The sequence below is a fragment of the Thermobia domestica genome, chromosome 8 (assembly GCF_964235325.1).
Source record: "Thermobia domestica chromosome 8, izTheDome1.hap1.1, whole genome shotgun sequence".
Taxonomy (NCBI): Eukaryota; Metazoa; Arthropoda; class Insecta; order Zygentoma; family Lepismatidae; genus Thermobia; species Thermobia domestica.
In genome coordinates, this window is record NC_137461.1 from 2,824,810 (window position 1) to 2,837,799 (window position 12,990).

Below are 12,990 nucleotides of genomic sequence, written 5' to 3' on the forward strand. Positions count from 1 at the left end.
CAGCACCAAATGTGCATTTTTAACTTTACGTACGGCCAGTTTTCATTTTCAGCAGTGTAGGAAATACACGTGATATAATAGTGACCGAGTATATTTAGTTATTTAGATATTTGATGCACGTAATACAAATAGCATTTTGTGAATTAAATTTACCTGATTCTTAAGAATAAGCACTAACACAACTAGTTCAGCCTTATTAATACTAGAACTCCACCACTCTAGTCTCTAAAGGTTTAGAATTTCTTTTTGACAAACACCTAAATTAACTGATACTCACCCCCTACAGCACTGGCTTTCAGATACTTTTTATCGGAGTGCATAATCTGCCAGAATTTTACCAAAACTTGAATGTCTTCACGGAGATCAGCGCCCCGCTGCGGTGGACAACGGCGTCGACCACAAAAGTAGTCCAAACAGTTACAATAAATGCGCTCGCGAAGAACATTCTTGCTCAGAGAACGGGGCAAAATATCTCCTTGCAACAGAGACAGACCACACATTAACAGCCTACGAAGAACAAAAAATGAAAATCCTCGATAAAGCAGAAAAAAAGGAGAGAAGTAAATACAAATACAAGAAACGAAGTAAAATCCTACTTGAAGCTTGATAAAGTTCACTGCAAGTACTTCCTTTTTCTTTCTACTTTTCGCTTTAATCTACTTTTAGATTTTTCCTACTTAAGATGAAACTTCATGCTATGATCATAAGTTAATCTTCCTCGCTCTCTTTCAAGATATATATATATATATATATATATCCGGACTCGAGATAAGGAGTCCGGAATGGAGATGAAGGTTTTAAAAAGGGTGCGGTTGAAATGCGAAGAGGGACTCGGAAAAAAAGAAAGTATGCATTTTAAAGGAAAACTCAAAAACTTTAGTTTAGCAAATTTTCATACTTGTAGGACTATCAGTGACAGCGCTAGTATCGCCAAAACAAAAATGGCGTTGGTACCCGAAAAGGCGCAATGTGTATGGTGGTTTGCAGAGACAAGAAGTGTTGTTCAAGTGTTTCGCTACAATTGTTCCTCATACGCGTACAAATGTCATCGTTTGTGTACCACATTGTTCACAGCTGATCTTGGAATTTCCAACTCGCTGCTCGAATTGACTTCCTTACGCTACGTGTGAAACACTCCTTTACTGCCTCCACCTTTTCGTTTGACACGCGCGATTTAACATTACAGTAAGGTTTCACTATACTTCCTAACGATAAAAATTGTTCTTTCCACACCTGGATACTATTGCGTGATGGAGGGTTCTTGCGGTAAACACGGTGACAGTTTCGTTACACATAAACAACACTTCTTGGTTCTGCAAATCACCACACGCATTGCGCCTATTCGGGTGCTGACGCCATTTTCGTTTCGGTAATACTAGCACCGTCACCTGTAGTCCTACAAGTATGAAAATTTGCTGAACGAAACTTTTTGAGTTTTCGTTTAAAATGAGTGTTTTCTCTTTTCCATGTCTCTGGCCATACTGGTCACACCTTCTGAAAACCGTCAGCCCCATTCCGGACACCCTGTATATTATTCACATATTTTGTGTATATATATATATGATAGGAAAAGGATAGGAGAGAATCACATGGATTACAGGGATCACAGAAGTGACGGTAATATCCTGGAAATAAAAACATTAAAGTGGCTGTGGGAAGGACATTTTGCAAGAAGAGATGATGATCGATAAACAAGTAACTTTTGATTGGATATCAAGAAACAATAAACACTCTACGGAAGTTTTCATACGAGACGATACACAGTGCGTCGAGCATATGGGAGTAATGGACAAAAATAAAACAAATCATACTGAAGCTTTTATCACATGTTTATTGTGCCGCAAGGCGTTCTTTCCTCACTTAGACTGAAGCAAAGTTGTTCTTGTAGTTATCGAACTTGACAACTGTACTTATATAGAAAATAATATCCCGTTCAGGGACGTAAAAAAAACTATGTTAGACATTTAAGGCCTTATGCAGAGTCGTTCTGACGCGTGCTTAGTGTCATACTAAAGAATTCGACTAACATATGTTTCCTGCAATAGTAAGGCCTTTAGTATGACGCTAAACATACGTCACAACGACTCTGCATAAGGCCCTTACTGTTTACGGCACTCGTAAACACGAACCCATACGACTCGAAACTACATAACACTAAAATATAAAGAAAAGCAGTGCATGAAATGACTGAAACAGTCCTAGAGTTTTTTTTTTTTTTTTTTTTTTTTTTTTTTTTTTTTTTTTTTTTTTTTTTTTTAAAGATCAGTCAGTACCATCATTGTCTAAGTTATCAAATTCCATAGCGACAGAATTATGAAGCTGAACAGCATCAGTTTTGAAATAACTTTCCAGATCCGTATCTGTCCTCTTTTTCTTTGCGTGAATCTGTATCTTGGAGGAAACAATGGGGCCAGATAGAATAAGCATATGCTTCATCAAGTCTAAATAAGTATTGAAGAGAGAAGTTTTCCGTATAAGATGTAGCCTAGTGTGACGGAAAAATTTTTGTGGAGGGCTTCTAAAGCTTCTTCCACATAACCGACAATCCTTTGGACTATTCGTCATTTCTTGGTGTATTTAATTTCGCTGCTGCTTCTTTGGCAGCAAAGGCAAGCTCCACTGTCGATTTAGTCCCTACAACAGGTTCTAAGTGTCTTTTCCTTGTTTTTACTGAACACACTGCGAACTGTTTACTGGTTCTACCGCGAGTAGAGCAAGCTACATCGATGTTCACGTTGTTGTGATACCGATCAGTTATCACTGTTGAGACAGAGTCCGGAAGGGTACATGCACGATCAAACCACTCTTTATTTTCAGCTAGGAAAACCGACCAAACTCTGTGCGACATCCTCCATTTTTTTCCTCAATATAATATTAATAACTTACTAAATTTCTCTAAACTGTTGCACACATCTTCCGTGGTATCTTCAAGTTTATAACGACTACAAATAGCAAACATAGTTTCCGCTTTCTTCCGACTAGCACTGGTGGTTGTTATCCATCTTTCAAGAATGTCCTTGTTTTTCATGGCGTCTTCTTTCGCAATTTCACTAATTACGATATTGCGGACACTTGCAAACACACTATTGCTGAATCCAAAGGAACTCATTAAAGGAAGATATTCGTGCAGAGATCTCAAGACATGTTTAGGCTTTTTTGAGATATTCCAAATATACCAGTAAAAAATGATTACCAATCGTTCGTCGTAAAAGAAAGAACGTACCTGTGCTATAACTGCCCACTAGTGACAAAAAATTTCACCTTTCCCTTTGGTCTGAAACACCAGTGCAATCACTGTGGAGAAAATGACTCAGGTCGGTCGAATATAGTAGTTGTGCATGCGAATTGTTATCTGCAAGAGTGTCATCTCGACTCGGGTCAGTCTAATGTGGTAACTTTGCGCGCACCCTCTGTGGGCTAACGGGTTGTCATCAGTTTGTGGTTAGGGATTTCTGTCTTGTGAATCATTTGTGCTTCATTCCGTGCTATTTGTAAGCCCGAAGAAAATTGTTTCTTTTCTATTTTTTGTCCATTAGTCGACGCACTGTGCGATATGACGAGATCAAGAAGCATTGTGAGGTAGCATGGAAGAGAATATACATAAATTTCAATTTAAATTGTTATGGCAATATTTAAAATCTTTGAAATTAGAAATTCATTAGTATCATAACGTGTCCAATTTTAATCAAAACAGTTTTGCAAATTTTCTCTAATATATAACATATAATAGTAGAATAATAAAATACAATCTCTAACGGAAAAATAAATTTCGGCGCCACAGACACTGTAACATTTCTACAATATTTAAACCAAACTTAAACAAACACATTACTTACTATACAATTCGTTACGCAAATTAACGGAGTAATTATTCATGGACTATGTGGTATGAATTTTATTGTGTAATATTTTGTAAATGAAAAATTTGTTATAATTTTTTTAATATTTAAATTTGCCTTAATATCAGTAGGTATGGAATGTTGCACTAATATTGAAAAATCTGATTGCTGATAATTGAAAACTTGGATCCTGCCACGCTGTAGCTAGTTAGGCACTGGGAGGCCGAGAAAAACTTTTTTTTCCGATTTTCGGTGATGGGTAGTGCGAAAAAGATGCCATTGGTGGGACTGCGCTAAGTTCACAAAACAAATTTGAGATTCTTAGGTTAGCTCTTTGATTTACCGAAAATGGCTTGAGGTTTCGCTAAAACGCAATTATTTATTTATTTATTTATTTATTTTAGCAAACTTTCTTTTTATTTATGGTATTCAAACTCGTTATATTCCATATGATGAACTTTTAAAAAAATTCAAATTATTGTCACTTGAAAATAGAGTACTATATCTTAAAAAATTAATCGATAAGAAGGAAGATAACGTATTCTTATTAAGTAGATTACCATTTTATTGTCCTCGGCAATATCTGAGAGGTAGACATGTTTTTATATGCCTGAAAACAGAATAAATGTGAACAGGAATTCTCCACTGTGTAAATTATGTGATGCAAATAACAAAATTGAGTCTATGGGATTGGATTTATTTCAGTATGAATTTAAGACCTTTAAGCGAAAGTGTTTTCAGTTACTAAATGATAAATTGTAGAATATTTTTGTACAGCATATGTAAAGAGAAAAAGATTTATAGTACTATTTCGTGTTACCAATGTTAGTTCCATATTTGGAGTTCGGTTGCATATCCTTCGATAAGGATGTATAAACTTTGTACTTTGTAATTGCCTTTGGGTGTAAAGTACAAATAAATTATTATTATTATTATTATTATTATTATTATTATTATTATTATTATTATTATTATTATTATTATTATTATTACAGCTATATGTACATGTATATTCATGTTTAGTGTTTTTAAAATGTTAAAAAAACAAATGTTAAAATGTTTTTAAAAATTGTATATGCATGTAATTAAAGCAGGTATTTTTGGCCAACTGGTTTTAAATAGAATAATTCATATTACAGTGCAGTGCTAAAATAGACCATGTAAAGTTACAAGTTCGTCGACGTTTATGTTCATTTTTATTAGTTATAGACAAAGTGAGCAGGAACGGTGTTTCTCTCAAAATAATCTCACGTTATTAAATATTACAGATTAGTTCTTGTGTTACGTTTTAGAACCTAAATTATACTTTACCTGAATCGGCTTCCAACTGCTGCAACATGTCTGCTCTGCTGTCCTTCGCTTGTTCCAACAACCATCGGCAATGAACGATGTAACAAGCTTGCTATCATTTCTACTTTTCCCTGGCTGCAATATTTCACAGTCTCCGCAAGTTCTGAAATGAACTAGAAAATACAAAGATATATATATATATATATATATATATATATATATATATATATATATATATATATATATATATATATATGGGTGATTCTCAAAATAGGGGGAAAATGCTGTCTCCAGTTAATATTTTTTTAAACCAAGGACACTAATTGCTCAAAAACTGAAATATATGTGTAATTCAGTGCCTTCAACAATGCCATGTACATTTCTTCCTCAAAATGTACTAATTGTAGAAAATAGCTTGGTACGAAATTTAAAAGTAAATGGAGAATGTCATTAACATGGCTGTAACCAACTACATTTTCACGGTTTTTTGTTCTTATAAAGTAGCTGTTTGTATCCGTACTCCTTTGATATTAAGCGACAACTTTTAGGCGATGTTCAACTTTACTGAGCTTCAAACATAGCTTCGAGTCTTAATGTATTCTTATTTTACAGACATTAAAAATTTTGTTCCCATTTCTGCAGTCATCAGCAAAGGCGCATTAAAAATTGATATGCTGTTCGCTGGAAAGAGAAATATGACCTGGCAACTGTGCGACTAGAACGGTTTTCGTGTGTCATTTGTTGGTCAGTGCAGTTGGAGGGAAACTGTTGCCCAAAATAGACATTACATAAGTATTTGTATGATTTTCCGGCAGGGTGGCAAAATAGATTGTCAATAGTGTGGATACTATGGAAATCAAAGTATTTATTACATCAGTGCGATATTGTTTCTGTAAATTAATACATTAAGAACCTAAGGTATTTAATAATTTGTGGAAGGGTTGTTGTACAAGCTCGATTAAATGCAATTTCGTCATTAGCATGGAAATTTTGCGTTAATTTATACTCTTGTAATTTATTTAATTTGAGGTTTATTATTGCTTTCCTGAGAGTATTATTTGTTTTTTAAAATAAACTTGCCTTGTTACGTGATTCACAAGTGTTTGACAGGAACGTACTTAGAAATTGTTTTTGGGGAGGGTCCAGAACTTTATCTGCGGATTCTAATTCATAGCAGGAGTTTAAATTACATAGAAAATGTTGACTAAATTTTAATTCGATGAATTTTAATTTTCAAAACTAGCGGGATCAAGAGAGAGGAGTCAAGACGGGCAATGGGGATTATACCAAAAGAAAACCATTTAGGTATTTTGGGCTTATATCTGAATTTTCTATAAAAGCTCTTTTCTATTAGCACATGACAAAGGATGTATGTTTGCTTTGTGTTTGAAGTTGTATTAAAAGAGAATTAAAGATTAAGGTGTAGTGTCCATGTAGCCAGTGAATTGCACACTATGTACTGTACAAAGAAGCATTTAAGTACGTCGCAGAAAGTTTGATTTGAAGGCTTAGAACTTTGATTTGATATTCTAATGTATTTCATACAAACCCTAGATGTTAAACACATTTTATTAAAATCTATGTAGAGTGAATTGAAAGTAATTCCCTTTCTAGATCAAATTTCAGAAATAAATAAAACAGATCCCCTTAGTTCAAAATCATCGGGAAAATGATATTAGATCTATGTAATACCTAGTAGCATAAATTTAAACTTGCATGTGAGGTGGTATCTTGATTTTAGAAGATCATATATGCGTAAGTGCTGGGAATATGTTTTCCAAAGAATTTTAAAAATACATTTGTGTACCATACCCTTGTACATTTATTGAATATCATTGTCTTGCAGACAGCAAGAAATAATTACCGAAGTGACAGTGAGAAAAACAAAATAATAAACTATGACCGATACAATGAGTGTTCCTAAGAAATTTCGCTAGTTGACAACTTGACTCCTGAAAAAAATGGACAGTAAAAGCCATAGTTAAAAGCCAAAATGAGAAATACAAACCAAAAAGTATAAAAGAGCGTATTCCGAAAAATTAATTCTGATGAATGCCAATGTAAATTTTGAACGTTTATAGCGAGTTTTATTAATCGAAGAACCTTTAATACTAATCTTCTACTTTCTGATAAAACTTTAATAGATAATACAGTGATGATATATGTTTAAAAATACATAGCGTATTAGATTAATGTGTTCAAATAAAATAAGGGCAAATACATGATGCTAAAAGAAGAATGTCTCTGGAACTTTGGCCAAAAGTCCATAGTTTCGGAGATTTGGGCTGCCGAAAGCATGAAAAAATGAATTTTAGAGACCCCTTTATTAAACAACGATCCAACATAGTGAGTGCGTCTTAATAAACCACTTAGGAAGTCCTACAGATTATATTTAAAAATGCGTGTTTCAAAACTGTTCGATGCGTGTACAAGAGGTTCCTGCAACAATAATTAATAATGAAATACTGTTGGTTCATCATCCCTTTGGGGAATCCCTTGCGCACACACCGCACAGTTGGAAAACCCATTTTTAAATCGAATAGGTATGGCTTTATAAGTGATTTATTAATCAGCACTCCGTATGTTTGATAGTGTTTAAAACACAGGTCTCTGAGATACATTTTCCCACGCTTCAGGCAGCCTCTAACTTCAAAACTATGACATTTTGGACGAAGTTTGTTTCCTTGTTTTTAGATCAAGTATCTCCCCCTATATTTTTTTACGCTTTAATATCAAACTTTATTTATTTCTGATTTTGCAAATAGGCGTAGTAAGAAATACAGTTTCTAATTGGTTTTGGTCATAGGTGTGAATTTTTGCTGTAATTTTTAACTTAAGCAGAGAAAAATAAAAATTACAACACAAATTGACACCTACGACCGTAATTAACCGAAGAGTAGATTTCTAACTATTACTATTTGAAAAATCACATAGCACACCACTTTCTATCGCTATTGTGTGTACTTTGTCATTAGCATGGAAACATGTCATTAGCATGGATTAATATTTCATGTGAAAACAAATATCTTTTAAAACTAAAGTTATGCAGATTAAGCTCTGCTTAGTATCAAAACATACTTCTAAACTGTATCTGAACTTACTGAAAGAAAATGAATGGTATTAATATATATATATATATATATATATATTTAGCACTTTTATTCCTCAATTTTGCCGCTAATTTGAGAATTACTCATATATATATATATATATATATATATATATATATATATAGTTCGAAGTTAAAGTTTGGACTGAATTTTCCGGTCCAGTCGAACATTTTTCACTCTTTGAAAAATGACAATGAAATGAATCTTTAAGTTTTACGTTCAATGGTTATGTCGGGTAGGCTAAAGGAAACGATGATGATAAGAGTGAATGAAATGGTATGGTGGAATCAAAAGTGAGAGGTGTAACGTGAAGACGAAACATACATAATTATGCCCTCAATATTGAAAGTTCCACGGAAAGAGACTTCACTTTCTTCCCCTTTTAAACTAATTACAAGATGTGTAAATATATTTTAACATTAAGTGTTTGTTTGTTTGTGAAACAACAAACAAGGTACCCCACTAAAACAAAAGCAAGCCGTTTTTAACATTTAGATTACCGACCTGCTGAATTTAACTGATAAATCATTAATTCCTTTGCAGCATGGTAACTGAGACTCTCTTAATTCTTAACACAAAAACTGTGTTACCAAACTTACCTGGATCCAGATATCATGTGGCTTGACATATGGTGGTTGTGGTTCTAAAACACAGCCTTCGTAAGCAGCCAAAGGACTCACTTCTTCTTCCTCCACTGAGAACAGGCCAAGCTTCTTATCAACAGAACACTGCCAATACAACAAATGATAACTTTACAAAGGATTCAATCCATTAAGATCACTTCGATTATAAATAGCAGACTATAAGAAAGATTAATTAATGTCAGAAATCAAACACCAATACTTATTATATAAAAAATGAAATCTTTAAGTTTTACGTCCCACGTTATGCCGGTTAAGTTAAAAGAGACGGTGATGATGACAAATGAAGGAAATAGCGGAATGAAGACAGTGAGAGGAAACGGGAGAACCTTGAGAAAACCCACGCACACGGTGTTTGTCCACCACAAAGTTCACTTGGCGCGTGCTGGGATCGAACCAAGGACCCCATGCACCAGAAGTGAATGCTCTACCATCGACCCACTGCCGGCCCTAATTATATGAAATGTGAACAAGGATAAATCTGCGTGGTATAATTGTGGTATACAATGAACAAAATACATTTAATATCTAAGCAATAATAAAAGAAATACGTGACTAATTCTTGATAACTGAAGTTTCCTATCATCACTATACCTGACGTTCTGTTACCCTCTTATTCGTTAAGTGTATACTCATGTCTTTTTAAAATTACATTATTGATTTTGTCTGTAGCTGGATAATCGAAAATATTACTGATAATAAAATATTTTCCATATCGAAGATTATTAAGAAATTTCATTATATGATATTATATTCATTCTTTGAGTCTTACAAAACTACAACACATAGATGCTGGTTTTCTTTTAAACTAACGTCCCTTTGAAGCAATACACTACAGGGTGGACATTGTCTCTACCTGATAACAAACATTAATTACAAGAAATCAAAGAATGATAGAGGCGTGCGGTTTGAACACATCGCTTGTATGATATTTCACGTTTTTGCCACAGACTGTGCTGCCACCTACTGCAGCTGACCGTCATTTGTTTGAAAATGGCTTCAGCATAGAGGAAGTGAAGTGTGTGTTGTGGTATCATGAAACAAAATCTTCCGTCATAGTTCAACGAATATTTAGGAGAGTATGGGCAGCAGCCACCAGATGTTAAGAGCACAAAGGAATGGTATAGCAAGTTTATTGCAACAGGAAATGTTTTATAGATCGTGATAGAAGCAGTAGACCGAGTGTTAGTGAGGAACGTGTGGAAACTGTTCGTGTTACTTTAACACGAAGATCACGGAAATCCTTGCGTTGCGCATCACATGAACTGGACATCCCGAAGTCAACTGTGTTAAAAAAAAATTACACAAACGCTTGAAGTTACATATAAGGTGCAGATTGTACATGTGTTAACACAAGTAGATCGTCCCGACGCACAAGTTTCGCATGTGACATCACACAGGCAACTAACCATAGCATATGTGGAAATTCTCTAAATCAAGTTAAAAACTTTATTATTTGCCGCGAACTGCAAGCTTCTATCATTCTTAGTTTTTATTATTATTATTATTATTATTATTATTATTATTATTATTATTATTATTATTATTATTATTATTATTATTATTATTATTATTAATGTTTGTTACTAGGGAAAAACTTTATGTCCATCCTATATATGAGAAGTAAACCTGCAGTATGAAATGAATCCATTGCAAACTAAACCAGTTCTTCTTTGTTTTCTTTAAGAACTTGCTTTGTCTGCGATATAAAGAGGCAAACTTCATGCACTTTTTATTTGAAAATAATAGCAAATTACCAACACAAAAAGTCTGAAGAAGAACTCCAAGGATAAAATGTGATTTGTGTTCGTTATCCTTTTCTTCCTAACAATGTAACAGTGAACTTCTAAAATAAATCTTTATATGTGATTATACTTAATTATTTCTTCGATTCTGAGACCCTAATCATGTTACTGTAATAATAAGCCGGCTTACAAGACTATACTTTTCTACAAATTCGGAGATTACTACAGTAAAGAAAATGTATTTACTATACCTGCCACGCTGCGAACATTTCTTGTAGGAAACATAGCTCCACATCAGGTCTTGCAGTCACTAACCACTGCCAACATTCTACAGCTGTTCCCACAGAGGCTTCGGTGAATAGTTCGATCTGAGACCACGCAACCACATGAAGTAACGGACGATGAACGCCTGGTGAGAAAAAATAAATGTAAAGTCCAAACAACCAATGAAATAACTATATGATGTAATTCCGGAAAAGGTGGTTAAAGTGATTGAAATAATATTATATATATACTTACTAAGAGATGCTATAGGGTACACATAGGGGATATTTTTTTTCTTTTATGGAACAGGAACTTGAATACGATGAAACTATCGGTATATTCAGACTGAAATCAAAACGGATTTTATTAATGGCTACAGCTGTAGCTGAAATATAGAGAAAAATTAAACTGAGGAAAGAGGGCAGGATACTACTTTAGTACGAGGTTAAGTTCTTAATGTTAATATTACATATATTTAAAATGTTACTAGTATTTATTTCTTTCTTCTCTTATTCATTCATCACTTCGTGCAAGGACTGAAGGTGAATGTATCTTTAGACGGGGTACAAAACCAAGGATTTAGGATTTACGATTTAGATTTCTGGTCTTCCGGTATCAATGGCCATTTAGCCCGTCACGCGTGAGAGATGACGTCCCTCGATGAACACACTATCTGAGGAAAGGAAAGGGAGAAAGGATTGGGGAAGGACGGAGCTGGGTCCTAAACGTTAGGTACCGTCCCAGCATTTGCTTAGTGTGAACGAGGAAAACCCAGGAAAACCTCATTCTGGATGGCTGACCTGAAAAAGCTTTTCACATTTTTCCAACCGAGAGTTCCCACTGGAAATAGAACTCAGGTCCGCTCGCGACAGAAGACCAAGTTGAATTAATCACTGCGTCTTCAAATGCGCTTAATAACGAAACTTTCTCTGCGCTCGGGGAGTGTGTCTTGAAACATAATCTTTTGGATCTTAGCTTCGCATGGTTCTACCATCTATGCGATTCTTTTATCTCTTTGTTCAAAGGAGTTGAGACTGGCTCCATTGAAGGGCTTAAGTATGCTAATTTAGTGTTAGCAGCGACTGTTTTTCGATTAGGTTTGATCTCAGTTTAGTCTCTTTCAGCAGCGAGACTACATGAGACTGAACCAGTTTAACGTGAGATCCAAACCATGAGCTCCAACCGGGAATCGAACTAAGATCTCCTGCGTCAAAGGCGCGTTCACTAAAGTTATCTCAGCAGAGAATTTGTCTTATAAGCAAAGAAGCCCTCCGTTGCCACATAAAATACAGCGTACACTATTTCAGCATGCTAATAACTATTTCACAATCAAATTACATATATGATATTTTAGCTCGCGATTAGCACTATGTTTGTAACACTATAATCCACATACACTAAATGAAATGAAAAAGTTTTACGTCCCACGATTATACCGGCTAGGCTAAAAGAGACAGTGGTGATGAGAAATGAATAAAATGGTGGAATGAACAAAATGGGAGGAAACGGGAAAAGCCAGAGAAAACCCACGCATACGGTGTTTGTCCACTACAAAGCTCACTTGGCGCGAGCTGGGATCGAACCAAGGACCCCACATACACTAAAATAAACTTTTTTTAAAAGAAAACTTTTTTTCTAATATCATTTTACCATACTTAACAAATTATCATCAATTAAATTTAATGAGAAAAATGTTTGACTGGACAGGAAATTGAATCTAAGCTTCCGGCTTGCTGTGCGATGTGGTTTGAATGATTCGGAACAAATCTCAAGATGAAAATGGGTAGCTATTAAGTGACCTAAGTAGTGATGTAATCGTTAGCGCATTGACATGCTAAGCCGAGGCTCGGATTCTATTCCAGGTCTATATTATACAGAATTAACCATCTCTTTTCTACTCTACAAAATTGTCTACTTACTCCTTTTAAAAAATCGAAATTTAAGCGAGTGCCAAGTGCAAAGTGTGTTCCACGAAACGCGGATGGGTTTTCACGAATTTCCTTTGTGTGGCAAGGGAATTCTGTAGTTTCACTCCAAATGTGTACAACAGGACATGAACGCTTAAGTGGTATTTTAAGTACGAATATGTCTTTAAATGTAC

At 34.7% G+C, this 12,990-nt stretch overlaps 1 protein-coding gene across 1 annotated transcript in view; it reads right to left on the reverse strand.

Moving 5' to 3' along the window:
* The window catches only part of Pi4KIIIalpha (phosphatidylinositol 4-kinase III alpha), a 140,500-nt gene that overhangs the window by 38,902 nt on the left and 88,608 nt on the right, over positions 1 to 12,990 (reverse strand). The window contains exons 23-26 of the mRNA XM_081767994.1: positions 10,877 to 11,034; positions 8,839 to 8,967; positions 5,151 to 5,302; positions 278 to 507 (exon numbers count right to left, since the gene is read on the reverse strand). Of these exons, the coding sequence (XP_081624120.1) occupies positions 278 to 507; positions 5,151 to 5,302; positions 8,839 to 8,967; positions 10,877 to 11,034 (669 nt within the window). The remainder of the gene's footprint in view (positions 1 to 277; positions 508 to 5,150; positions 5,303 to 8,838; positions 8,968 to 10,876; positions 11,035 to 12,990) is intronic.